This window comes from Apis mellifera, linkage group LG7, assembly GCF_003254395.2.
Source record: "Apis mellifera strain DH4 linkage group LG7, Amel_HAv3.1, whole genome shotgun sequence".
Classification (NCBI taxonomy): domain Eukaryota; kingdom Metazoa; phylum Arthropoda; class Insecta; order Hymenoptera; family Apidae; genus Apis; species Apis mellifera.
The window spans coordinates 12,445,823-12,470,636 of NC_037644.1; the positions used below are offsets into that span (position 1 = coordinate 12,445,823).

The following is a 24,814-nucleotide window of genomic DNA, read 5'->3' on the forward strand; positions in this document are numbered from 1 at the left end:
ATCGAATCGGTAACATTGAAAATGATATTAAAATGGTAAAGAGATTCTTCAAAGCATGGGACAAAGAAATACATTGAATGTTAAATCTATTCTGAATTTTGTTTATGCTAGTATTAATAATATTATATTTTGAATATTAATTTAAAAATATTTAATAGAAATTAGAATTGTACAAAAATATCGTATTCCTACATTTTAAATATTATTACGAATTATTGTTATATAATTTTTTATTATTATTTATAATTAAATTTCTAGCAAGATAAATAATATCTGAATAAACTATTTCGTTATCATTTAAGAATAAATGATAATTATTTAATTAAATATAAAGAAGTAATAAAAAAAAAATACCAATTTTACTTTTTCTTTATTCCCTATTTTGCACCCTAAATCGTGTCGTCCCTGACTCTTAAAGCGACCAATGAAAGTTGTGAAAGAAGGGTTGCGTCGATACACATGCGCAACTAATCACAATTCACCCTGGACTTGAGACACGGTCAAAACACGTATCGTTCTCCCTATCGCGTTATTCCTTTCTTTAGTCGCTTCTCGAAATTTCGCATTTTACATTCCAATATCAAACTAGCTTGTCCTTCTTGTGTCGATTATTGTGTCACTTGTTTCACCTATCTTTATATCAATATTTTTTCTTAAGTTCTATTTACATCTTTCGTGTGCTATTATATTTTTTTGTCAATTAGTTATAAGTTATTGTTTCCCGCGCGTACTATGGAGTGCGTCGCAGTTTTTTAGCATTCGCTCCAGCTTTACAGATCGACTTCTGGTGAGTATCATATGAATTATTTTATTCATTAACAAATACCGAGAATAAGACATTAGACAAGATTTAATCGCGTGCGTAGAAATAGGTAGAAGGGGTTTTAACGCAGCACGCGCGTGCGAAAGAGCTTGCTCACGAGATCAATAGCAGCCATTGCGGTTATGGTAACACGATCAGCTGATCAGCTGACGCTTATTTTGTTTACAATTATTATACAATTATTATTAATATATTTAAGCATAACAGGTTAACATTCTTGTTTTGGTAACAACGTATGCTACAGACTTTTTACCTTTTAAATAAAGAGATTTAATTTTTTTCAAAATTTTTCAAAATATTTTTATTTACTTTTACGTAAGAAAAATATTTAATTAAAATGGTATTTTAAAAATTATCTTTGTTTCAAAACAGCAATTTTCTTTAAGATTATTACTTTGTTTTCGATAATGTAATTTAATGTTTTCTATTATTGTATATGAAATTATTTATTTTTGTTAAATAATTGATCAAATAAAATTCAAATAGATAATATAATTTCGTTGCTCAAAATAGATATGTTACTGTGACTGTTACTTCATGACATTTAACGGCTTCTTGTTAAGTTTAGACACGTTATATTTGTATCACTAATTCGGTATGATTGTAAGATGAAATGATCGATACAGTATATTCATAACATATGAATTTCAATTAAATTTACACATAAATCTATAATATAAATGATATTAAAATATTTTAATCATATTCATTTATTTTAAGAATAACAATTAAAAAATACAACTTTAAACATATAAACTAAATATAATAACCTCTAATAAATTTAAAAATAATTATAATATTATATAATTTTAAAATTTTTATAATTAATTTCCCGATACTTTATCATTTTTAAAAAAATTTGATGTTTCCATTTTTTCCACTATAGATTCTATGTAACGATTTAGATGTGATTAGGTTAGGAAATTAATGATTCTTCATTCATAGATTATTACTACTAGCTGGTAATGTATGATTTTTTATTGTGATTCATCACTTTATCATATCCTTGAATCTTTTAAATCTTATATAAATATTGATAGAAATAGAATCTATTCATATAGTTTTTTTTGTTAGAACTCAAATTTTTTCAATATCAAATATTTTTTAATATTTTTTTTCAATTTACTAGTAATATAATAAAAAAAATATATATATATATATATATTCTGTATATCATTATCTAAAAGTTTTTTAGAGATATTAGAATTGTAAAGAATTAATGTTATTATTTAATATTTCTCGACACAAAGAAATAATAACTATTTTAAGTTTATTTGAATAATTATTGTTGAAATTTTATTAATACGATCACTGACGTAATTATGCAAAAAGCACGTCTTTGATCCAGATATTTTTTTTTTCCAATAATTAATATATAATATATAATACAGTATATATATATATATTGTATTATATAATGCTTATTAATTACTGGAAGAAAAAAATGTATATATACATATTCTCATAATTTGCAAATTGAAAATTTTTCTGTAATAAATTATAATAGTTTTGCTTCGTTTAAAAAATTTAAATATCATTTAAAATTCTCTTAGAGAAATTTACACGATTTCCAATGAAATAGATTATTTTTCAAATAACAAGAAAGTATTATAAAATTCATATAAATTATTAATAATTTTTACATTTGTTATTTTTTCACTCATAATCATAACAATTTGATCATTCAACTAAATCAACTAATTTCTTTAATTACATGGATCCAAATTCACTTATTTCTGTATTTTTATCAATTTCGTACAAGAATTAATATTTAATCGCACAATATAATGGATACATAACAAAAAATTGAAAATTGAAAAAACAGTACAAAAAAAAAAAATCTAAAATTATTAATATCGATATTATTATCGAATTTTCGAATATAGATTCAGAAAATTGTCCACGATTTTCATTTTCCATGATCAAAAAGACGATGTAACAATGTGTCCCGTGCGATACGAAGATCCGCAATGCAGGGATCTCGAGGGATCTTCATGTTCTTTCTCGACAAGGAAGAGTCTTTTTAAATGTTGTCTAACGTTCTCTTGTTGCCACGGCCTAATTATGTACACGATGTTGCAACACGTTCCGTTGAATTTTCAGATTTTTCGAAAAAACACGATTCTTCGATCCCTAAGAATTTCACGTGTAAAGGAAAAATATACATTTCTCGTTTATAGTGTGATTCTCGCGATTTTTTTCAAATTTGTTATGACAGAATAAATCTTTTGATTTTATTATCGTTGAATCGATCAATTTCTGAAATATTATTTATTATATTAATCTGAAATATCGGACGAGTGAAGCAAGTTAATTAAAAATGGACGAAGATATATTCGTTTTGATTCGAAGTCTATGTGATATGAGATAAAGAAGTGTAAAGATTGTAAAAAAAAATAGAAACTATAAGATAAATAATTATAAGATTAAAAAAATAAGATTGACAAAATTCAAGTTTTCGTTTTATACAATTGCTCATTATGTTCACATATATCGAGATAAATTAATTGGAATTAATGAAGTGAGGGAAATTGAGCGATGAGGAAAGAGGGATTATGCATCCTTGAATCCTTTTTTAACTGTTTAAAGCTTGGACTCCTATAAGGTATTATATTCAGGATTATTATTGTTTCACATGCTCTTTAATTTTGTAATAAAAAATCCAAAGCACCTGATAAATGAGTATCTAATATATCCACTTTATTCAAATCACTTTCATTTTAAAAGAATTTTATATTTATTAGAAATATATCTTTAATTATGGCACCTAAATGTACGATTTTATAAGTTTGATATTATAAGTTTTTAAAGATTAAATAATTAGTTTCGATGAATTTTATTTCCTGCTTGTACGATAATGTCAAATTAATTAAAAATATAGATTTTTTTTTCTTGATGTAATAAAAGAATGAGCGTTGTAAAATCTCAATCCAATTTTAAAACTCAGAATATAAATTTCTTAGAATTTTCGTAGAATTTTCAAAATCGTAAGAAGATGAAATTTTAGAAATTTTTCTGTTCATCATTCACAATTTTAATTATTCGTATTTTAAGCGATTTTCGATCTCTAAAAAAAACATCTGTCGCATTTATTTTACACTTATTGTGATGGAGAAGCAAAATTGCGAAGAAAAGTTTCGCGGTTCCCGACATATTTGTTTTCACGATTCATCAATGGAACGTTATTCATAAGCGAAATATCGGATTAAACGGATTATAAATACATGAATACCGTTTTCTCATCACAGAAATTGTATAGGTAATTGGAAAATTATGGAATGATCATTAAAGTTCGCTGCCACGACTTATCTTATCACGCTTTTAACCTTTTATCGAGACTGTCCTGTATTATTATAAGTGGATATATTTTTGTTGAAACGATTATAAATAGATACGATTATATAGTAGTTGAAATCGATGATAATTTTTGTTACTCTTTAATTTAACATTGTACGTTCTAACTCGTATATCATTTTAACTTTTAATCGAAAAATTAATTTAATCATTATACGTGATTCATTATTTGAATATCATATATTATAATTATTTGTATATCACATATTTTTTTTAATCTGATAACGTTATATTATCGAAAATTTTTTCTCATTCATATTGTTGGAACTCAACAAATGTTGAAATATTGTCGATAAAAAGATTATTATTATTTTTTTTTATTATTTTTATTATCTAATTGTTGCATATTGTTCGTATATCTTTTCAATATTTTTCTCTACTTTATTTATTTTTCTATTACACTTTCTTTTCTTTTTTTAATTAACCTGAATCGAAATTGACTATGAAATATATATATCTACAATGATTGTTATATCTTTATCCACGATAACGATGAATAATGCAGATACGAAATATGGATATATTTCTGTATAAATTTTCAAGTTTAATAATATGCAGCTCATAATATTCTTTCACGTTCTCATTTATCTATTTTTATAAATTATTTATTCGATCACAAAGATTGTCATTCGTGACTACGTAATATTTTTTTTACAAATAGTCTATAAATTGTCTATAATCAAGAATTATTAATCTTCACGATTATTTAAATTTTTTTCGTACGCGTTTGTCGTTAAATATTTCCCGTATTTTAATATTTTTAATCCATCGAAAGAAAATAAGTAAATTAATCGAATAATTTATAAATTTGTTGATCGAAATGAAATCATATTTGTGTATTTCAATATTTGACGTGAAATCGTATAGATTTATTCAACAGATGTATAATATATGTTCCGTGTGAATACGTATTATATTTACGTATTACATTTACAATACTATTCTACGAGTATTACGATATTACGAATCATCATCGCGATGATTCTTTCAAAAAAAATTTATTTAATTATCGAACGATAATAAAAAATTTTTGTAAAATTTTTCTATCCATTTCCGTTCCATTTGTTTAAACAATATCACGTTCGATTATACGTGAAGAAAAAAATTTGCAAATAAAATTTTAATAATTTAAAATTGCGTACGATGAAATGTATATGCATGTCGATTTTTTTATTCAAAATACAAAAAGAATCTTTATATACTCTGATTGTTCAATGTATAAAAATTGGAAAAGATTTTGCGAATTGTTTTCCAGTTTTCTCAGGTAATGAAATTTAAATATGGCTTGATAAGTTTTCCCGGCAAACAAGTCGTTTGTCTCGAGCTCGTGACAACTTAGTTCGACGTTTTGCATGTGAAATCAGTTTCGAGGAAACTCGAAGATCTGAATTAAAAACGAAGATGTATCTTATTTCATCAAAGATATTTTTCTAAAATATCTTTCCACAGATTCCATCTTTTCTTCGTTGCATCGTTGATGTTCGATTTAAAGTTTGATTTCGGATAAAATATTTTTATTAAAACGATTGAAAAAGGCATGTTTGATTTATTATTTTTCTTTAAACGGTAAGAAAAAAGATCGAAAAATCCAAAAGCAGCGTAAATAACGATAATAGTGTTCAAAATGTTATGTTGAGAATTTATCTTGTTTGTTTGGTACAGATAATAGATGATACAAGTGATAATAATATTTCTAGAGTGACAAATTTGTTCAAAGAGCACTTTTACTTTATCAAGGATGTACAAATTTTAGCTTTGGTTAAAGGGAATTTAATTAATTTTAGTATATTATAGAACAGTTCATAACATTTTACTCAAGTTCAAATAATAAAGGAAAAATATTTTGAAAAGGGATATTTTATAGGGATTTTATAAATAGCTTAGATAAAAACATTTGGTTACCAAATGTCAAAGTGTCGTAATTGCAATTTCTGCATTGTTTTTACATTTACGCAATGCTTCCATTTTTTTTTGACCGAATTATACGTTTACCTTCAACTTTTAATAATTTTCAGATTAAAAAAAAAATGTGAAAATTAAAATTGGCCATTTCTTGATCAGATGAATTATCGATACGTGATTACTTTTTAAAAACAAGCAGAAATTAGAATAAATTTAAATATTTTAAATAAAAGTTTTCAAGAAAATTGAATTTGAAAATTTTCCTTAATTGTATTTGTGTGTATTTACTTTCAAAAAACAGCAGGGGACTTAATTTATTTTTCAATTATGCTTTTATCGTGAAATCATTCATTTTGTATAAGTGATCATAATTGTAATTATCGACACGTTTCCTATGAAATCAGATAAAGTTACCAGACAAACCATTAAAGATGCAACCGTTGGTATTAAAATATTCTTAAAAATGTTAATTTTTAAAGGGGGTTTTTGTATAATTAGAGGAAAAATGTTATATAAATCAGGAAAAAGTATTGGATATTCAATATCATCTTGCGTAACAATGATTTTTCCATGAATTCTTCGTTTTTAAATTCTTAATTGAAAAATTTAACAAGGAAATTACGCGTTTTTATTTTTATGAGCTTTGAGATAATTTAATTTCTTGATGATAAAATAAAAAAAAATGCCGTATTGGAAAACATTTTCATTATTTAAAAATTGTAATTGTATATATTAATAGTGTATAAATAGATATTCTAACTTATGATATCTATTAGAAAAATTTATAGATAATTTAAGAAAACATATATAGAATATTATAAAAATATAATATAAAAAGTTTGTATTTAAAAGGAAATTTTATAAAAATTTAATATCCGACAGAAAATAAAACGAGTATCGATATTCGCGACCGATAAAAAAAATTTGGTAATAAAAAAAAAAAAATATGACTATATGTGACTATAATGATTTACTAAATAAAATGAAATGAAAGTGTTTTTTATTATCTAGAGATTATCAATAAATTATTGTGTTATTAACGCGTGGTTAATGTTCCCCGATGATCGTGCGATTTGTATATAAAGGAAAGACGCGGGTAAGAGCAGAGGCTAAGAACTTGGTATCTTGGAGGCAACAGTCGTATGCATTGGCGAAAGCATTGCCAGCTATCAGTATTAGTTCGGCCGTCCTCATGTGCGCACTCGAGGCGCTCTACGCGACACCGTTACGACCATTTCATTAGAGAAAAACGAACTTTTACGCGTACGAGACTTCGATGTGATAGAGTGAGGTTAACCGGAACAGTAAAACAGTAGTCGGGAAGTAAAATAATTTTAAAACGTTGACACTTGTTTTAACATCGTTAATTATAATAAAAAGGAAAGAAGAAAAGTGTTTTTCCAAGATACAAGATCTGTCGAAACAATCGAACGTTTGATTATTCTCTTCCTCGTTTAACCGGTTAATCGATAGAAGATTATTAATAACTTTTACTGTTGCGGCAATAACGCCAGTGTAAACGAACAGTATCTTCTGATTTGTTATGTTTAAAATCTTTTATATACAATCGTTGATGAAAATGTCCAGTGATTGTTGATATTACGTAAAGAATATACGACGTGCGGAGTATGAATCGTGTTGCAACGTAAAGATAAATAATCGAATTAAATTAGTTTTATTCGCGTAATTCTTCTGGACACAACTCGTGTAATCCATTTGAAATAAGTCATTCGCGAAGCCGTATCGAATAACCGATCTTTTTTTTTTCCTTTCTCGTCCTTTGCCTCTGTCAGCGTCGAACGAGTCCGGATATACGCTTGTTTTTCATAACGGTCTGGAAGTAAACAAAACAGTCTGTTCGATCGGTCATTGGTAACAGAAATAGTCCCGATGAAAATGGACGGATATTAACGGTACGATTTTGCATGTGTGTGCATGTGCGTACATATGCGTACGTATGTATCAAGAGAAGATAAAAGAGTCGGAAAATCTTGGATTGATATCTAAGAAATCTTATTTAAACATCATTCTTGCGATAAAAATCAAATAAAATTTTTCTATAATGGAAAATATTAATAAGATTAAGTGTGTTTTTTGAAATTTCGTGAAATGTGTCATATTGTTGCATCCATGATGGCGATAGGATTTCGCAGGATGTCAAAAAATTGTTCAACGGGACTTGATCTTAAATAAGAACGATCGATCGATTCTGCAATTCTACGTTGCGTTAAGTTAACGTTCTCTTTAAGATGATTTGAAAATCTATGAAATATAATGAAGATATAGAAATTTTAATCGGATAACCAAAAATTATGAGAAATTTTTTTTTTAAACATTTATCAATAATTTTTGTTTAAAAATCTGAATTTATTAACTATTTTTATGTATAAAAAAAATAGTCATACAAAAGTGTCCAATATCAAAAAATTTATGTGAATCGAAGAATTTTTAAGAAACAAATTAATCTCGAGCGTTCTCGGCCCGATAAAATTTGAATGAATTGTGGAAGATCAACTTAAATTTTATCATACGCGAGACTTATTTAAAGTTGATATTGTGAAATATAAGATGATGATACGTGGTGTGTGGTAAATGTTTTGGCAAATGGGAATATCTTGATATTTTCGAGGATCGAAATTGCCATTGTGACTTTTACAAGGATTAGAAGAACAAGTGTTGGTGCGTCATGGTATGTTTCTTTTTATTTATAAATATTTTTGGTTCAATGTCATTGTCATTGCCACAAAACTGATGATACACAATTTATAAATAATTTTTGTACAAAAATACGTGCAATTCGACAAACAAATTTAAAAATAATAATATTGCTTTGTATAATTTCGAGTAAATTTAATATATCTATCATAATAAAATATAAATCGATTAGTCTCTTGGTATTTTTACTCGTGAGAAACAAAAGCTTTATGAAATAAAATGGAGTACAATTTCTTTTATCAAAGATCTAATTTTATACCAGGTTAATGTATCTCTTTACATTGTGACCAGTATCTAACATTGATAATAATAATCTCCGTTTTCCGTTAATATTGATACACGCTTCTTTTATGCTTTCTTTGTTGTTATTTTTCAAAAACTTTATTTATTTTTTTACAAAATTCAAAAAATCATCTTTCTCACTTCTAACAATTTATCGAAATAATTCGTAACATGATATTATATTTACACGTAAGGAAATATTCTTGTAACGTTATTCGGATTGTCTAATTTTTAAAATCATAAATATTTGAAAATTAAAAATTAAAAATTCGCACGTGCAACTTATTCGAGCATTTTCCTATCCGTGTAATCATGGCATCCAGCAAATAGATATACGATTGTCATCGACATTTCTTCGAAATCTACACGACGTGTACTACGCAAGATCGATATATTCTTTTTAGCGTAATAAAACCCGGTAGGCGATTATTAAACGGCAGCACGTGGTGCCACGAGTTCGTTCTCCTTGCACACTGATAACGAAGGTTCATAGTTTCCGGGTCAAATGTTGGCCATTCCATTTGATAAACTGATTGACTGTCATCCAAACAGAAGCACGTGGTTCATAGCTTGCCGGAACGGTGGTCGTGAATCATTAAGAATTTCTAAATCTTTCAATTAGGAAAATTAAACCGATCTCTATCGAATCGAGTCAAATTATGGGACATAAACCCATTATTAAAATCTCTTACTTACTTACTATTTGACTCGAGTCAATCTTTGCCAACCTTTGAACACGAAATAACTGAACTGAAAATTTATTCCATAAGGTTGTTAGCTGCTTCTAAATACACTGGAAACGAATTGGTCCGTGGGTGGGTCAAGGTCAACCTCATTTTTTTTAATAAAATCTTATATGTATCGTATAAAAAGTAATTGTTTTTTATATTTATGCCATTTTTCTCTGAATTTTCGTTCGTACATTTAACTTATACGAAGAATAATGAATTTTTAATATAACAAATTAAGATCCAGTTAAAGAGAAATTTTTTTACAAAATGTTAGAGCGAATAGTAGCAGTTAAGGTACGTTTAATTCAACGAATGTAGGTTAGATTAGATAAATCAGCATAGAATAATAGCATCGAGTGATTAAGTTCAATGACCTATGCCACAAAATCATTCAAGGCCGTAAATATATTATTAATAAAACGACAAATCGAAAACGATTTCGTTCACAAAATTTATCAACTGTGTGATTAGTTGTTTTGTAATTTCGTGATCTCGAATCGTTTTGTGCAATAATCGTGTAATTATTAAATACATGTGTATTGAATATTCTCGTTTTGTACGAGGAAAAATTATATTTTGTATTTCAAAAGAAGAAAAATATAAAAATAAAATTTTTGAAAATATCAATTGTGAATAATTAAATAAGCGAGAATAATTTTCTTATATATTTCATCGATTCATTGATCGAAGAGATTATTTTTTTATGAAATATCGTTTACAAATTTTAATAAATATCTGTATTTCTCATCTGATTTTGATAGGCTGCGATTCGTTCAGTGTAAAACGTTGCTTTGCAACAAAAGCAACGCTCTTTTGTATCATACTCGGTCAGAGCGCGCGTATTAAAATATCTTTTGTAGCCTCTGAAAAGTAAACGCTTCAGACTGAGCATTTTGTCGCGACACGTTAGGCACTTTTAACAGCTACATCGTACTTCCTTTTCACCGTCCTACTTCTATTCCTTTTTTTAACCTTACGTATTTATTTTAAATGAAACTCTTCGATTATATCTTCTCGTTAAGCATTATTATCCATATATATTTCTTTCTTTATGAACGTTCATATATTCGTTAATTTAAATCTCTTTTAACATATCTTTCTATTAGAATTGGATAGTTTAATTTTCTTTTCACCATTCTCGTACTAATTACAATTATTAATTTCGTCTTTAAAACTTAACCTAATCTTCGAATTAAATTTGACTAATAATATAATTGTTATATAAATATAAATATAATATAATATAATATAAATAATAAATAATATAATTGTAATATAAATAATATAATTGTTATACAAGGTCTTTCTAAAGATATATAATTTTTAAAACGATCGAAACAAATTAAAAAAAATATAAATGGCTTCGGATGGCACGTTCCGGAAGTGGAGGCATTCCAAAGATTTCAAGATCATTGGCTTTATTCCTTCAAATAAAATCATATATATATCTTGCTCAATTTATTCTTCATAGTTAAAGGAATAATCTCTCTTTCTCTCTCTCTTTCTCTCTTCCTTCTTTCTTTTATCTCCACTCGAATTGCACAATTTTCTATAACCAAAGTGTTGATTCGTTAATTTGCCCCACGGGGAAAGATCTCCTTAAAGTTGATTACACAGCGAACAAAGCACGATTACGTAACATTTTCTCCTTTCCCTTCTCTTCGTTTTCTCACTCGTTAATCTAATTAAGGTAATAAATAAGCTTTTTCTTTTTTTTTCTTTCTCCATTACTTAAGAGTTGCGCGTGTTCGAAAAAAACTCGATTTCCAACTCGGGTTCAGCGGCAGAAGAATCGGAAGAATTTTCATCCATTTCACCCTATTTCGCTCTGATTGGATTGGCAACTCAGCGTTATTCTATAATTGAGGCTCGTTAATTTTCCACGTTTTCTGTCGTTGCATTGTTGCATTTCTGACTGCGCGCACGTAAGTGTGCAGTATGACGGTAATAGAATAGTCGTGAAATAATATAATATCGAAATTTTCGAGGAGCGAATTATTCGAAAATTAATTATAAATTATATGAGAATGAGAGCGATAAAATAAGAATAAAATAAAAGCGGAAAAATAAGAGGAATTGGAATTAGAAATAATAATTCGTTTCATCATCGACGTATTTTATTTTCAGAATTGTTTTCGTCGCTCGAATCGACGCAGTCGGTTATTCAAAATAGAATTCGCGAAACGATATTTGGATTAAATGCACGATACGTCTCCTTACATTGTTGTTATCATTTCATACCTTTATCGAGGTATATATAAATGCGCCAGGTAAAAAAAAAAAAAGAAAGAAAATTCAGAATTCAACGAACTGCAATTTCGAACGATCACGATTCATTATATTTTATTTAATTTTTATAGAGATATATATATAGATTTTTTTTATATACACAATTCTTAGGAAATATAAGGAAAAATTCGCGAGAAAGGTTTCGCTCGTCCTCTGTAAATGACGCAGCTGCTTTATGGATCCGTTCGAGCAACAAATTTCCTGGTTCACGTGCGAGCCGCTTATTAAGATAGCATAAGGTTCGCGCAAAAAGTAAATCGCCTTCTTCCTTTGGATCGAGGTCAGTGTTAAACCCACAATTATTTTGACGAATTAGAAGAGGAGGTGTGTATCCGTGCGATTTTCCTTTCATTTATAGTTTTACAGCTTCGTTAACAATCCCTTTTTAAATATTAATGATCGGTTGGTTGGCTGGTTTACGTTCTGATCTTTGGATATTCGAATGAATAGAAGAAGGAAAAATACAATAATTTATGAAAGATTTATGAAACGTAGAATGTTTTAATTTTTATTAATTTTTTTAAATGTATGTATTATTTATTATTTAAGACTGAAAAAATTATTATTTTGAAATGATAAATAATTTATTGTATTTTATACATATGATAAATGATATATATATTTGTATCACGTTAATTAACGCGATTATTTATAATAAAAATTATGTGATGAGCATACGTTTGAATTCGAAAAATTTGATTCGTGGTTTGTTCCTTTCTCCTCGACGTTTTTTTATTAATCGATAATTGCAATCAATACGAATCACAATGAATGGAAATCCATCGTGTGAAAATAAAATCGAATAAAATTAATTCGATAAAGTAAACATTCCAATAATATTATTATTTAAAAAACGAATACAGAGTTATTTACATTTCAATCTCTCATATTCTCTCATTTTTCTCGAAGAATTTTAATTTTAAATATCAAATTAAATTTCTATTATTTTACTCACTACCACTTTTATCTCGATTCTTAAATTTTCGAAACATCCTAAAGTACTACTGTTTCCTTACAAAGTCTTTCTTTCGACGAATCAATTCCATCACTGGAATGGAATTAAAATTTCAAAATTGGAAAAAAAGGACAGAAATCCTAACCAATTCATTCTCGAGTGAAAAGTGGCAGATCTCGCATCCCTTAATTCTCACGATCTGATATCGACGCCTTGCTCGTGCTCCAATTCCACGTATCAGGTATCAGGTATTTCGGTATTCACGCTCGGCCGAACAATCTAAAATTTCCCCGAGTTGTGACAATGCGACGCAGCTTTGTCGGGGAAACGGGGAACAAGTTCGAAACGTGGCGCGTCGAAGATAAGATTTTTCGCAACGAGCGCGTCGCCTCGCAAAATGGCGATAAATCGATTTACAGTGGAGCACGTGTCAAAAGGAGGAGGGAGGGGAGGGGGGAGGAAGAAGGAGGATAAGAAGAAGAAGGTGAGACGGGGAAGAAGAAGAAGAACTGGCGGAAGGAAAGATCGCAGGGGGATCGCAAGATACGCACGTGATCGTCGTGGCCACTGTTAAATTGATAGCAACTCATACACAATGAACTTCATTTATAATCGCCGACTCTAATTCGAGCTACTTCGGCTAGTTACGAAGTGGCAGAGGCAAATCTCAACGACAACCTCCGCCTCTCTCGGCAAATCGTCGAATTCGAAGAATTAGACGACGTGAGAATTACATTCTGCGTTTATTATAAGTATAATTATCGATCGATATTTCTCTCGATCAATCTTGTACTCTCCGTTCTTCTTGTAACTTTTCCACGATATTCGTCTTCTTGAAACGAATTCAATTGTGTTGAAAAATGTTTCCTGTTTAGAGAGTCTTGTATCCACGTTTTTCGATTAACGTCGTTGAAAATTCCGTTTCAGTCGTAAAAATATAAATACGAGGCACGCAACGAAATTTTTTTATTTTAGTGGATATTTTTCGTGCAATTTGGAGAAATTCTTTTGAAAGTTTTAAACATTTTCTTTTTTTCTTTTCGTAACGGGATAATTGAAACTTGAATATTTCATTTCTTTTATCTTTCGAATTAAGTTTAGAAATAAAATAATGCTCCTTTACTTATCCTTGGTAGAAGGAAAAGAATAAAGATACATACGAAAAAACTTAGGAAACACGATATCTGCGTTTCCATCGGATTAATTTTAATAACTCTTCGATCGAATGTGTACGGTTGTCGCTCGATCCGACTCGTCGCGAATTAACCAGCGTGGCTGATCCCATTTGAATATTAGCAATCGATGATGCTCCTCCGCGCATCAAGCGTGACGAGTATTGTACAAAGCGGGCGGGACAATAAAAACGGGTGCAACTTGAAAACAAGGTCAGACGAACTTCTTTTTATATTTTTATATATATATATATATATTTGTATTCGTGCGCATTTGAGTGTACTTAAACCGGTTGCATCTTTTAATAGGAAAAAAAAAAAAAAAACGATGGACACCGAAGGATCAATAACGATTCGAATAAATGAATTCGCGATTAATTCAAGCATGACTCGATGTAATCGAGCATAAAATTGAAATAATTTAACGTGATTCTGGAACAAGTAGTTGCAATTGAAAATTGCAATTGTTAGCGAGTACAGATGCAAAATAAATTAATGAATTTATTTCATATTTTAAACAATCTCTTGCTTGCGATTATATATATATATATTGATATAATTATAATAAAATTACAATTTGAAGGAATTCGATACGTTTCAATTTCCAATTTTTCATTAATCTTCTATCACGGATACATGTAATATTACGGAATATTAACAAGAAGTGGAAACGATATTAAGATGTATCGAAGATAATTTTAAAATTTTTCTAATTCGTGATCGAACGAAAGTACGACTCCTCAAGAGAATATATCTTATTAAATTGAATTAAAATACTCCTCGTATCTCAAAAACAAAATTATTAATAATATCTTCGACAAGTTTAAATAATTCGAACGAAATAATCAAACAATTAGATTCCGATTTAAAAACTATGCACTTTCAGATAAAATTACTCAAATTATTTAAATAAGAGAATATATCCCTTATTAAATTGAAATAAAATACTCCTCGTATCTCAAAAACAAAATTATTAATAATATCTTCAACAAATTTAAATATTTCGAAATAATCAAACAATCAATTATTAGATTCTGATTTAAAAACTATGCACTTTCACAGTTAAAATTACTTAAATTATTTAAGTAAGAGAATATCCCTTAATAAAATACTCCTCGTATCTCAAAAACAAAATATTAATAATATCTTCGATAAGTTTAAATAATTCGAATTATTCAAAAAAATCAAACAACCAATTATTAGATTCTGATTTAAAAACTATGCACTTTCACAATTAAAATTACTTAAATTATTTAAGTAAGAGAATATCCCTTAATAAAATACTCCTCGTATCTCAAAAACAAAATATTAATAATATCTTCGACAAGTTTAAATAATTCATACGAAATAATCAAACAACCAATTAGATTTCGATTTAAAAACTATGCACTTTCAGGTAAAATTACTTAAATTATTTAAGTAACAGAATGTCCCTTACCAAATTGTATCTCAAAAACAAAATATTAATATATTCGACAAGTTTAAATAATTCAAACGAAATAATCAAACAACCAATTAGATTCCGATTTAAAAACTTTACAGATAAAATTACTTAAATTATTTAAGTAACAGAATATTCCTTAATAAAATACTCCTCGTATCTCAAAAACAAAATATTAATAATATCTTCTATACTTTCAGATAAAATTACTTAAATTATTTAAAAATACACCTCCATCTTTCCAAAAAAAAAAAAAAATAAATTTAATTTTCCACCGCTCGTCACACGAAGCGAAATTAACCAGATCATGAAGAGGAAAGAGACGGAGAGATTATTTTATCGTTTCCTTCGCAGAATACACCGCGAGAGCCGAAGCAGTACCGTTCGCCGTATGGGTGCCTGGGTTGACGATCGTTTCGCGGCGGAGGAGGCGGTCCCGATTATCCAGGGCCCGAGGAGAAGGAAGGCGTCCCGCGTACCGGGCCACGTTTGCGATGGTTGCGGCCCAGACGCGATACACCGCCGCCAGTGTCTCGCCACCACCGACCTCGCCGATTCGCGCGTATCGCCGTCGTCCTTGCTGCCGTTGCGCCGCCAGTTCACTAGACAGCTCTACGAGTGGCCGGGTTTACCGTTGTTCAAATCAAGGACGAAACTAGACCAGTTTTGAACAGTTTCCCACGCGATGATCGCTTCTTCTTTCTAGCCTTTCTTCTTTCGAGTGCTTAAACGAGTAGAGGCAAAAAAGGATAAAACAGAAGAGGAGAGAAGTCTCTGATCGGTGCGTAGTGGTGGTTAGTAGGGACGAGAAAAATAGGGGTGGAGGAAGGAATATTCGATGTGGTCGCGTTGGCCGGTGGAGGAGGACTGCGCTTGAACGGCGGGCTCCTCCCTTATCGTTGGTCGTCCGAGGCATCGTCATGGCCGAGTGGGCCAAGTTCAACGGCGAGGAGAGGCTGACTCGATCGTCGTCGAGGAACAACAAGGAGGTGGACGCGGAGGCGAGGAGGAGCAGCGAGGGGGAGAGGTGTTCCTCGTCCCAGGGAGGCAGAATCAGCCGGGAGGCGACGCCGGTTAGGGCGGCGGGTTCGGGGAAAGGGAGCGACGACGAGTCGAGCTATTCCTCCTCGAGGCAGAGGAGGAATTCGGATCGAATCGGTATCCTGTCCGAGGAACGGTCGAAATGTTGCAACGACCAGAGTTACTACGTGAACTCGATCGTGAGCGAGAAGGACGAGGAGATTCGGAACTGCTTGGAGAGGAAGGCGTCGAGCGTCGGATACGAGGAGGCTGGGTCGAAGATACGGGAGGAGGCGAGGCTCGAGTTGTCGAACGAATCGTCGTCGGTGAAGAAGCCCGACAGTTTGTACAAGAAGGATAGGAAGAGCGTCGCGGCGAGCCCGGCCAAGCGTAAAAGCGTCTTCGCCGAGAGGAACTCGATATTCGCCTCGCCGACCAAGATCCTGTCCAAGAATCAATCCTCGTCCCAGAAGAGTACGGAGAAACTGGTGAACGGGAAGTTGGGCAGGGAGGACAGGCAGCAGCACCACGTGCAATTCAACAAGGACTCGAAGAGGCAGCAGGGATCGAGGGACGCGCAGAGGCCCCAGTCGAGCCCCTCGATCCCTCCGTCGACGACCAACAGCTCGGACGACAACTCGAGCCTGGGCCAACTCTGCGAGGCCACGCCGCCCGACGGCGGTTGGGGTTGGGTGGTGGTCGCTGCTTCGTTCATGGTCAACCTGATCGCGGACGGCATCACGTTCTCGTTCGGGGTGATCTACGTCGAGTTCCTGAATTATTTCGGGGAGGGCAAGTCGAAGACGGCCTGGATAGGGAGCCTGTTCATGGCGATGCCGCTGTTGTCGGGCCCCGTGGCGAGTTTCCTCACCGACAGATACGGTTGTCGGAGGGTGTCCATAGCGGGCAGCATCCTGGCCACGGCCGGTTTCGTAATAAGCTCATACGCGAACTCGATGGAAGTTTTGATATTCACGTTCGGCGTCCTCGCCGGTTTCGGTTTGTCCCTGTGCTTCGTCGCGGCCGTGGTCATAGTCGCCTATTACTTCGACAAGAAGAGATCGTTCGCCACCGGGCTGTCCGTGTGCGGGAGCGGTATAGGGACGTTCATATTCGCCCCCGTGACCCAGTACCTGCTCGCCGAGTACGGTTGGCGGGGGACCACGTTGATACTGGCAGGCCTGTTCCTCAACCTGGCCGTGTGCGGCTGCCTGATGAGGGACCTCGAGTGGACGACGATCAGGGCGAAGGCGAAGACCGAGGAGAGGCGGAAGAATCGGGAGAGGAAGAGGGGCAGGATACAGAGCTCGAGCGTGGACTCGTTCTCGGCCAACAGCTCGCTCAACACTCTCACGATCATGGACAACCTTCGGATACAGGAGAAGGAGGAGGACGACGAGAAGCTGTTCTCCAGTCTGGTGAGCTTGCCTACGTTCGTGAAGAACAGCGAGAAGGTGCCGTTGGAGGTATTGGAACTTCTGAGCACGCGTAAGAACGTGTACAACGTGTTGCTGCAAAATTATCCGAGCTTGCTCATCTCCTCGAGAAGTTTCAGCGACTCTGGGCCCCTCCACGATCAGCTGAGCACGCCTTCCGCCCGATTCGTCCCCACCCCCAGCTCCCTGTCCGAGCTGAAGAGCGAGGAGGCGAAGGACGAGGGGAAGGTGTTGGCGAGCAACGACGAGCAAACCCTTCAACAGCAGACGGACGCCGCTTGGCGGCTCTGGTGGTCCAAGAAGATCAATCTGGACAGCTCGTTGAGAAGATCCAGCACCTTCGACCATACCAGGAGATTGCCCACCGCTTACTTGAAGGATATCAGAGTGCACAGGCACAGCCTCACCTACAGAGGGGCTATGCTGAACATAAATCGATACAGGCTCAGGGCGTCCAGTTGCCCGGATATTTATAGGAACTCGATGACCACCATAGCCAAGACCAAGCTCGTGTGGTACGCCGGCCTGTGGGAATTCTGGGACCTGGTCGTCGACATGCTCGACTTCTCCCACTTCGCCGACTCCCGCTTCCTGCTATTCGCCATCAGCAATTTCCTCCTTCACACCTGGTACGACGTCCCCTACGTCTACTTGACGGACAACGCGATCGAGATGGGATTCAGCGAAACCGATGCCTCCATCTTGATATCGGTTATAGGGATATCCAATATGAGTGGCGAGGTAAGCATCGTAATAGATTAACAATTATCCTTCCTTTATCCACGACTTATTTTCCAATATATTCTTTCTAGCATCGGTGAAATCTTTCTCGAACGATCCAACCAAGTCTTCTTCAAGAATTTTTCGCAATTTCAATTTGCGTTGCGTGCGACGAAATGTTAGATTTTTACGCGCACGCTAGGCACACGGAAGTGGCAATATCTAATATCCGTTTATCTTATTATTCGAGTTTCTGTTTCCATCATCTCGAAATTATTTTACTCGCAAACGCGTTTTATCCTTTTCTACGTTTGTTAAGATAATTTCAATCGAAATCATAATAGTTCGAAATCAAGAAAATTAAAGTTAAAGTTATTGCTTAATAACCGAGCGTGTCGTTCCAACCGAACGTGTCGATAATTCCAAATATCGATGTTTATTGTTCACTGGCTTCTCCTTTGCGCCATTACTCCGTTCCTTTATCCAGCGTGTCGTTCCAATACCAAGTTTGCTACCGCCTGGCCGCTGTTCATCGGCCGGTAAAGAAATGATTATTTCCACTTACCGACTCGACCGAGACATCGTGTTCCTGAAACGATATTTTCTTTTCAACGAGTGACACTCTTCTGAAAATTCAGCCAAATCTCTTTGAATCGTTCCTACGGCTTCGAAACGATGTTCAAATATTAAATCCACTTATGCAACAATCGATAGCCCTTTTCTAACCTTGTAAAAATTTTTCTTTGTATCGATTTCTTAAATTCAATATTTCGAAAACTATTAATTTTTCTTTCTTCTTTTCGATCGTTTGTAATCGTTGATCCGTAATCCGTTGTAATTTAATCGATGCAAATTTTTCTTCGAACGAGTTTTCTTTTCTAGAAAAGCTTCTTACAGGTTCGTATTACGTCAATCCCGTCTTGGGTCAATCAGCGTGACGCGGCTAGTTAGTTTCCTTTCACCCTCCCTGATCTCGTTTGATTGTAAACTCCCTTTAACCCTGAGACAGTGTCACGCAATTCCTGTGTTGGTGACAATTAACGATTCTGAGAAAAGAATGCCCTTTCTCTATCGATTCTTGGAAATAACTACGTATCACGATCCTTGAATAGAGATCCATTCGATTGTAAATCCATGCAATTGTTTATATATTTTTCCTTCCTCTACTTTAAAAAATATTTTATTATTAATCTCTGTGGAGTTGAAAATAATTTATTGATAGTATTCGAGAATAAAAATTTTTGGTGATCGAAAAAGATAAATCGTTCTTTCTTTCTTTTTTTTTTTTTTTTTTTCTTTTTTTCAGATTCTCCTTGGTTGGGCAGGCGACAAAGCATGGGTAAATGCATCTATCGTGTACGCGGTGTGCATGGCCCTCTGCGGTGCGGTGACAGCTTTAATACCTATGGTAGTTGGCAATTACTATGCTTTGTGCGCAATCTCTGGTGCTTTTGGATTATTCATCGGGGCAAATTATAGTCTTACCAGCATCATCCTCGTCGAACTGATCACGCTCGAAAGATTTACAAACGCGTACGGCCTTTTGCTCTTGGTCCAAGGTGTTGCCAATCTCATGGGCCCTCCGTTGGCTGGTAAGAAACAAAATGAGAGATATTTCACAAATTAAATAAACAATTTTTTTTTAATTTTAATATTCACGTTAAAACATTTTTCAACATTTTGTTCAAGTTTCTGCGATCGAGCATTTTGCAAATTGGGTAACGAGATATGTACAGTTAACATTCGTGAGGGAATACTTAATGCAACTAGCACATGCGAAAAAGCAAAAAGTTCAATTATCAGCAGCTCTGCCCACGATAACTCCGAAACTCTGTATGAATTATACGGTCGTAATAATTTTCCGTGGCCCAGATCGAGGAGATGGTGCAATTACGTGGCAAAGTTTTCGTTCAGAAAGGAAAAATTCGAGCAAACGCGTTGTTGGATCCTTCTTTATCTTCTATCGATAAAACCGTACCGATGTCAACGAAACGCGTTCTCTTGTCTGTTTCAGGATGGCTTTACGACATCACAGGGACGTACGATCTGTCGTTTTATTTGGCCGGTTTCTTCATCGCGTTAAGCGGAGTTCTGTTGCTGGCCATGCCTTTGATTAGCCTCTATCGAAAATGTTTGAACGGATCCAGGAAGGAAGAGGCCGATAAGGATTTCGCGAACATGAACAGAGTTTGAACTAGTATTAAAGACGATTGATGTACTGGTCGAGGAAACTCGTCGATCATCGATCAACAACGATGCGCATCGTTGTATTTATCAATTCAACGGAATTTATGGAAACATAACACTTCCAAGCAAAAGGAATTGCAATTAGCACCTGTACAATTAGTTTTACACAGCGGTAATCTTTTAATACCCGCATAACGTGTTAAAATCGATCGCGTGTTCTCACGTTCAATTAAAACGTTCGTGGTTCCTTCATAGAAATAGCGTATACACGAGTTGTTCGAACAATCAAGCTCCGCGATTAAGGCGAATTCGTCCGAAAGAAAAGAGAAGGAAAAAGAAAAAAAAAGAAAGGAAGGAAGGAAGGAAAAGAAACAACGTTTTTTGAGATATCTTCTTTCATTCGAGGATTTATACGTCTTTTAAGTTTCGCGCGTGATATTTAAACGGATCGATCGATTTAACGATGTAAAAAATAAGCGAGATCTATTGTTGATAACCATGTCCGAAGATAATGTTACGAATGATCTGTTACAAGATTTATGTCGATACGTAAAATCGATCGAATGAGTTCACACGTATGTTCGCGATCAACATTTTATTTACGATATTTACATAAATCTTGTTCTAACTCTCACTTTATATCCAGCGAACACGAATAAATAATCGTACTAATAACGGTATTAGACACAAGAGTTAGGCAAAAACGTTGCTAACTTCTCACAGTTGAAAAATATTGATAATCGTTGAAATAATAATAATAATAATAAAATAAAAGAAAAAAAAAACAATTGTAACGGAGGAACAGAAGTTTATGATTAGATAGCGAATCGATATCACGATAAAAAAAAAGTAATATCAATTAAAATAAGATAATGCTTGCTTTAGCAATAAAGTGCACAGACTATGCGAATCGTTTCTAAGCGTTAAGCGTGATCGATAATTAAGAAAAGTTTGAATCTCAGGATAATAGATAAATGATAAAATAATGATAATTTAATAAACGGTCAACCAGTCTTTACTCTCCTCTAGGATTAAAATTCGTCTTGTACTTTTTCACGATACACGTTCTCAAAGGAAAAAGTAAGAGGGAAAAGAGAGAAAAAAAAAAAAAAAAGAAAAAAAAGAAAGAAAGAAAAAAAAACACGTTCCTTTTTACGTATAAACTTTTTCATTCGATTATACGTATAAAATTTGACAAGTTATTTCTAAATAACGCCAAAGATATCATTGTAAATATAAGTCATATGCGACATATATATATATATATATATCAATATGTATATTAAAGATATATTAGGTTGAATAATTTCGTTATTTTGTTGATTTTGTTATTATCTTGAATTATCTTGAACCAGAAGTCGCCTTCACATTTCAATAATACGTACGTTTATAATTTTATGCCTTAAATTTGTATTAATTTTGTCGAAATCGAAATAGACAAAAAGTGAGATTAATCGAACAACGCAAGCTAATAAGTATAATAATCAAGTTTAGTTACCATTTTCTTTCCTTCAGAGATTCATGTACATTCGTGTGCATGCAAAATTTTTAAAACATATGTATATGTAAATAGGCGTATATATGTATATAATATATATAATATATATATAATATGTATATAATATATATAATATATATATATAATATATATAGCTTTTCTGTGATGACGAACCTGAATTTTATGAACTTTCCGAGCTACAAATAGGTTAATACCTCCGTTTCCATAGCGTGTGCGTGCGTGCGTGTATTATTAATTCTAACGAATTATGCATTTCCAATTTATTTGCACCACTATTATATCATATAGTCTTATATCAATATCAATACACGGTTATACACGGATATTATAATTACAATTCTTCTTCAATTATCGACGCAATTTATTTGTCCAGATATTAATTATTAATCATAGAATTGGAAGACATTTCTTAAATCGTTATTTTTTAAATGTTCGATCGAGATTAATTAACGGATAAATCGAAGATTAATATTAAAATTGATAAGGAAAAAAAAAGAAAAATCGAAGCGCGTATAATTCCTCCGGTATAAGCTAATTTTCTAGAAAAAAATCACTCGTACATTCGAACAAGTTAGTTTTCAGAATTTTTACTTAGAACACACACTTGTGACTGTACGGGGCCTTCACACGAGAGAAAAAGAAAAATTTCAAAAGTATATTTTCTTCGAATAAATATACAAAAGAAAAAGAAAAAAAAAAAAGAAATCCATTCTTCGATATTTAAGAAAAGGAAAACAAACATGTCTATGTATGAATTACTCGTTTATCCTTGCGTCTTAATATATCTACGTATATACATACATATATAAATCTATCGGCACGTTTTGCCAATTCGAGTAATAATTTATTCTTTCATGGTACAATAACTAGTTCTACAGTGCATGTGCTCGCGTTATGGTAGCGTGATTATGCATACGCGGCCTTACGAGAGGCGTTTACGAGATGTAATAAAAGTAATATTTTATTATGGAGACAAAAAAGAAAAAAAGAAAAAGAAAAAAAAAAAAACTGCATTTCAAATATATCGAAACCGAGTCGTGAGTGTGACTTTCGTCAAGTAGCTATTAAGTAGTTATTAAGACGAGGTGTATGGGATAATAATTTTTTGTAAAAGGACTAGTGAGAACTTCTATATTGTATTTGTGAAAGCGGAGCGAATTTACGTCTAACGTATATAACGAGGTTTTTAAAATGCATGCTGTTTTTTTGTTCAAGCGAACGAGAGGATACGTTTCCCCACACGTGACGAAAGACGATTTTGAGAATTTAATTAAAATTGGTATTGATAAGTGTGTCCACCAAGTGTGTCTTAAATGTTGAATTTTCCTTCTCAAAGATTTCTCTTGTTGACTGTTAACTCAATAACAACCGGAACGTTCTCACTACCTCTTTATTAATAAGATATCCTATTATCCACGGTTGATAACCTTGAAACAATCGCTTAAACCGTTTGAAAGTGGCTTAAAGTCTACGCAGAAAGAAAAGAAAAAGGAAAAAAAACGATGATAATTCGGTTTTACAACATGATGCAAACCCAAGTTCAAGAGAGTTTCTTTCTGAACTGTGAAACAGGGAAATTCGAGCAAAATCGTTCCTTTAGTTTTTACATATTCTAGAATCTAGCATATATATTCTACAACTGTTGTACGTGGTCCAAAAGTGATCCCCGTGATCGCTGGTACTCTGGATTTTCGTGGGCAATTTTGGTATTGTTTGTTTTGTTAAATTATAAAAAAAAAAAAAATGATCCATTATCTGTAATTAAATACACAAGTTATTGCTTTTGTTATTTTTTTTTAAGAAAATAATCGACTATCGATAATCGGATTTTCGTTATGTGCGATTATTTTTGACATTTATTATAGCAATAACGTTTCGATCGAAAATAATTTAACGTTTATATTAAACGTTGATATTTTTTTTTTTTTTTTTTTTTTTTTAGTAAATGTTTCCATTTAAAATTAATGCGCACGATTATCCTGCTAAAAGAACGGTTTTGTTACAAAGTTTAGTTACAAGCAAATTTATTCCATTGCAAATGGAACGCGAAGACTTACGTTAAGACTCCTTTTTAGACTTTATTAGAACAACCCATTTTTTGAATTGTATAAATGTGTATATGTGCACACAGCTACACGTACTCAAGCATACATACATACACACATTCACGTATAAACGTATACTATTCACACGTACAAAAATATAAAAAATTTAAACTAAAATAAAATAAAATAAAAAGTAAATTACAATTCCAATTTGCTTGTTCTT

The 24,814-nt window shown here is 32.6% G+C and overlaps 1 protein-coding gene across 2 annotated transcripts; it reads left to right on the top strand.

Annotated features, from left to right (window-relative positions):
- Positions 1–469: 469 nt before the first annotated feature.
- LOC552505 (monocarboxylate transporter 9) lies at positions 470–24,756 on the top strand. Of its 2 annotated transcripts, none has more exons than XM_006568297.3 (4): positions 470–787; positions 16,019–18,861; positions 20,147–20,432; positions 20,855–24,756. In XM_006568297.3, exons 2-4 carry the CDS (start codon positions 16,585–16,587, stop codon positions 21,031–21,033), a joined length of 2,742 nt encoding a protein of 913 aa, XP_006568360.2. In that variant the 5' UTR covers positions 470–787; positions 16,019–16,584; the 3' UTR covers positions 21,034–24,756. The 2 variants fall into 2 exon arrangements, with proteins under 2 accessions (XP_006568360.2, XP_003251224.2); XM_003251176.4 differs by lacking the exon at positions 470–787 and adding an exon at positions 7,219–8,768.
- Positions 24,757–24,814: the final 58 nt, after the last annotated feature.

Coding starts and splice junctions, on each gene's coding strand:
- LOC552505 (XM_006568297.3), top strand. CDS start 16,585: ATGGCCGAGTGGGCCAAGTTCAACGGCGAGGAGAGGCTGACTCGATCG. Junction 18,862..20,146: donor TATCCAATATGAGTGGCGAG/GTAAGCATCGTA, acceptor TCTTTTTTTCAG/ATTCTCCTTGGTTGGGCAGG. Junction 20,433..20,854: donor CATGGGCCCTCCGTTGGCTG/GTAAGAAACAAA, acceptor TGTCTGTTTCAG/GATGGCTTTACGACATCACA.